Below are 4,017 nucleotides of genomic sequence, written 5' to 3'. Positions count from 1 at the left end.
GGGAGAGGAATGAGGAGAGAGAGCAAGAGAGGGACGAGAGAGGAGGGAGAGGAGAGAGGGAGAGGAATTGGGTGCTGTCTTTCAAGCGTTTACATACTCTTTGTAAACAGTTATATAACCTGTCAGCATCAAGTCCGCTTCTTCCCTCGCGCCCATGCACCCCTCCTTCCTCCGCGCTCCTGCACCCTCCCTTCCTCCTCGTTCCTCCTCGCTCCTGCACCTCCCCCTCGCGCCTCCCTGCACCCTCCTTCCTCCTCCGCTCTCTCCTCGCTTCCTGCACCCCTCCTTTCCTCTCGCTCCTGCAGCCCTTCCCTCTCCTTTCCTCCTCGCTCGCACCCCTCCCGTTCCTTCTCGCTTCCTTTGCACCCCTCCCTTCCCTCCGCGCTCTGCCACCCCTCCCTTCCTCTCGCTCCTGCAACCCCTCCTTCCTCCTCGGCTCCTCCTCCTCGCTCCTTGCAACCCCTCCTTCCTCCTCGCTCTGGGCACCCCTCCTTCCTCGCGCTCCTGCACCCCTCCTTCCTCCTCGCTGCTCCTTCCTCCTGCCCCTCCCTTCCTCTCCGCGCTTCCTGCCACCCCTCCCTTCCTTCCTCGTCCTCCTCCTCGGCTCCTGCACCCCTCCCTTCCTCCCGCTTCCCTGCACCCCCTTCATCCTTCCTCGGCTCTGCAACCCCTCCTCCTCCTCGCTCCGCCACCCTCCCCCTCCGCCCCTGCACCCCTCCCTTCCTCCTCGCTTCCTCCTCCGCGCCTCCTCCCCCCCCCCCTCCGCGCTCCTGCACCCCCTCCTCCTCCTCCTCCTCCTCCGCGTCCTGCACCCCTCCCTTCCTCCTCGCTCCTGCCAACCCCTCCCTTCCTCCTCGCTCCTCGCACCCCTCCCCTTCCTCCTCGCTTCCTGGCCAACCCCTCCCTTCCTCGCGCCCTGCTACCCTCCCTTCCTCCTCGGCTCCTCCTACCGCGTCCTGCCCCCTCCTTCCTCCCGCTCCTACCCCTCCCTTCCTCCTCCGCTCCCTCCTCCGGGCTCCTGCACCACCTCCCTTCCCCTCGCTCCTGCACCCTTCCCTTCCTCCTCGCTTCCTTGCACCCCTCCCTTCCTCCTCGCTCCTGCACCCCTCCCTTCCTCCTCGCTCCTCCACCGCGCTCCCAGCCACCCTCCCCCCTCTCCTCCCATCCTGTAAAGACTGTTGTTTCCAGATGTCCCAGTCTTTTACTGGCTCCTTAATATAATATACAGCAGATACACTGAGACAGCAAATTTACCCCACACCACACAGCCTCCATCCATCCATCTATCTCTCTCTCTACTTCCATCCCTCTGAAAACTGTTAACACTCTTCCCTGTGGAGATAAAAGAGCATGCATGCAGAGCTGTGTACTGTTTTCCACACAACACACACACACACACACACACCACACACACCACACACACACACACACCAACACACACACATCTCCCTCCTTGTGAATACATGATGGTCAGTTAAGGTTAGAATTATGAGTCTATTTGAGAGACAGTTTTAGAGGAAAGAGGAGATTCCGTATAGAGCGCCCCTGAGGGGAACTGTCAATCATGTCAACACATAACCAGAAACACCTGGTCTGGAGGCAGTTACATAAAGGACTTCATGTTATAATAACAGGTCATTATCAGACGCTGGTCTCTGAGTGGACAATGCACATTGGTGTTGTATCCCAGATCTGATTCAACTTGGGCTTGAGGATTGGTGAGGTCGAGAATCAATATTCACATTTAACATTTTGGTCATGTAGCAGACACTCTTTTCCAGAGTGACTTACAGTAAGTTCATACATTTTCATACTTTCCCCCTGTACTGTTCCCCAGTGGGAATTGAACCCACAACCCTGGCATTGCAAACACCATGCTCTACCCACTGAGCCACACAGGACCCCATCCATCAGAAACTCCATCCATCACAAAGTCCTTCATCCATCCTGACCTTAACTATGTTTGATTGAGCGTGCATGCATGTGACTCACCAGGCAGCAGTATGGTGGCTAGCAGAGCAACAGTGAGCACACCAGAGAACGATGCTCTCCTCCCACCAGCCATGGCCTCCGCCTCTCCTATGGACAATTTCAGTTAAATACCTACCACTGTAAAAACGACTTACTTTCAAATAAAGTGCTGCCTTTTACCCAGTGTCCTGGTTGGACTAAATCAATCTTTAGATGTCTTGCTTGACACAAGAAAAAAAAACATTGTCTCCAGGCTATAGCCACCACTGGGTCTGATTCCACCCGTCTAAACTGCAGCCTCAGAGGGTGTTCTGTCTGCAAGCCTGAGTCTCATCAGGGGGTTTAGGCTGCTCTGCTGGTTGACTCTCCTACACAGGCTAGAGGTGTTTCAGAGGCAGAGCACTTCAACGTTCTAACTTTGACCTTAAACTGGACTTAAACCTAACCTTGAACTGAACTTAATCCTGACCTAGAGTCTCTCTGGTCCCCATCTCTCTGTTGATCAGACCAATCTAATCTCATCCTGAAGAGATTGACTCACCAACCTGACAGACATCAGGTCAGTTTTGATCAATATGTGATATTTAAGGTGTCAACAAACAACCGAAACCTTGAACCCGTTGTTGTCTTACCTGTATTGTGTGTAGTTGATTTTCTGTTGGATCTTGAGGAGCGGCTGTATCAGACGAAGCCGCCKGGCCTGGTTCGGTTCAGAGGCTGGATGTTCAAGTGTGTGTGAGTCTCCTGGTGCACCCTGTCCCTCTGGCCCTACTGACAAACTGTGCCCCCACAAATGGTTCTGTCTGGTTTTAAATGGACCCCTAATCATTAACACACACACACACCTTCCTGGGGGATTGGGGGGGGCACTGCTACCAGAGCTGCTATTGGCTGCTGTCAGCTCAGCCACCTGACCAATCAGAGACTACGTAATTACAGAGCGATAGAGAGAGACAGAGAGACAGAGAGACAGACAGAGAGACAGACAGAGAGACAGAGAGAGAGACAGAGAGAGAGAAAGAGAGAGAGAGAGAGAGAGACAGAGAGAAAGAGAGACAGAGAGAGAAAGAGAAAGAGAGACAGAGAGAGAGACAGAGAGAGAGAAAGAGAGAGAGACAGAGAGAAAGAGAGACAGAGAGAGAAAGAGAAAGAGAGACAGAGAGAGAGACAGAGAGAAGGACAGAGAGAAGGACAGAGAGCAACATGTAAAAACAGAGGAAATAATGAAGGGGGAAGGAGGACAAAGGTGCCACATAAGCACTTCCCAGAACCCCATTTTGTAGGAGGGAGGCCCAAAACACTGCCTGTTAGCTACTGTTAGACAGCCCTGTTGGCACGCTGACAGCTGGTCTAACCATCAGGAATTATCATCAGTTTCCTCCTTAGTTCTACTGYTCAGACACATCTGCCCTGTTACAAAAGGTTTACACACACATACACATTTACACACACGGGTCCTACTTGCTTACAGTGGCTCTCGATCGGTGTTGTCCCTGTATAATGCAATAGCACCCAAACCCAAACAGTTGACGGTTTGGGACTCACAAATCCCTCCAACTAAATCACAGCCACGTAGAGATGGATGTCATTTATGCATTTGTCATTTTTGTTTTGTATCCATGCGGTTCGTCCGTCGAATTTCAACGTTTTATGTACGTAAAACGATGGGAAGAGTTGCAGAAATATCACAGATAGCTCTCCTCTCTGTTATCCATCAACTTATCCGAACCCCATAGAAAAAACATTTGCAAATACAAAATCTGTGTGTACATATCTTTCTTAGTATTGGTCAATATTGGTATAATARCGGTGTACCATATAAAAGGTCCTTACAAGAAATCATTTTCTGCTGCGAAACATTTTGTTACAGTGTGCAGTAATGAATACAGCCCTGGTGCATTGCCAAATGTAAAAAATATTTTGAATTATAAATTCCCATTTTCTTTATTTGTGCTATATTCATTGTTTTGCGCCATTTATAATAATAGTATTATTGAATGTAAGTATAAATATTTCATAATGAMTTATGGAGTATGTTTGATGAAC

The 4,017-nt window shown here is 50.7% G+C and overlaps 1 protein-coding gene across 2 annotated transcripts in view; it reads right to left on the bottom strand.

The window, feature by feature from the left end:
- Window positions 1-2,777, bottom strand: part of LOC111953706 (uncharacterized) — a 10,191-nt gene extending 7,414 nt beyond the window's left edge. For both annotated transcript variants that reach the window (XM_023973143.2, XM_023973144.2), the window contains exons 1-2: window positions 2,604-2,777; window positions 1,993-2,079 (exon numbers count right to left, since the gene is read on the bottom strand). In XM_023973143.2, the coding sequence (XP_023828911.1) occupies window positions 1,993-2,065 (73 nt within the window). In that variant the 5' untranslated portion in view covers window positions 2,066-2,079; window positions 2,604-2,777. The remainder of the gene's footprint in view (window positions 1-1,992; window positions 2,080-2,603) is intronic.
- Between the last annotated feature and the right edge of the window lie 1,240 nt (window positions 2,778-4,017).

The sequence above is a fragment of the Salvelinus sp. IW2-2015 genome, linkage group LG27 (assembly GCF_002910315.2).
Source record: "Salvelinus sp. IW2-2015 linkage group LG27, ASM291031v2, whole genome shotgun sequence".
Classification (NCBI taxonomy): domain Eukaryota; kingdom Metazoa; phylum Chordata; class Actinopteri; order Salmoniformes; family Salmonidae; genus Salvelinus; species Salvelinus sp. IW2-2015.
Note: the sequence above shows the minus strand (reverse complement) of the source record. Positions and strands in the feature narration are given on the sequence as shown.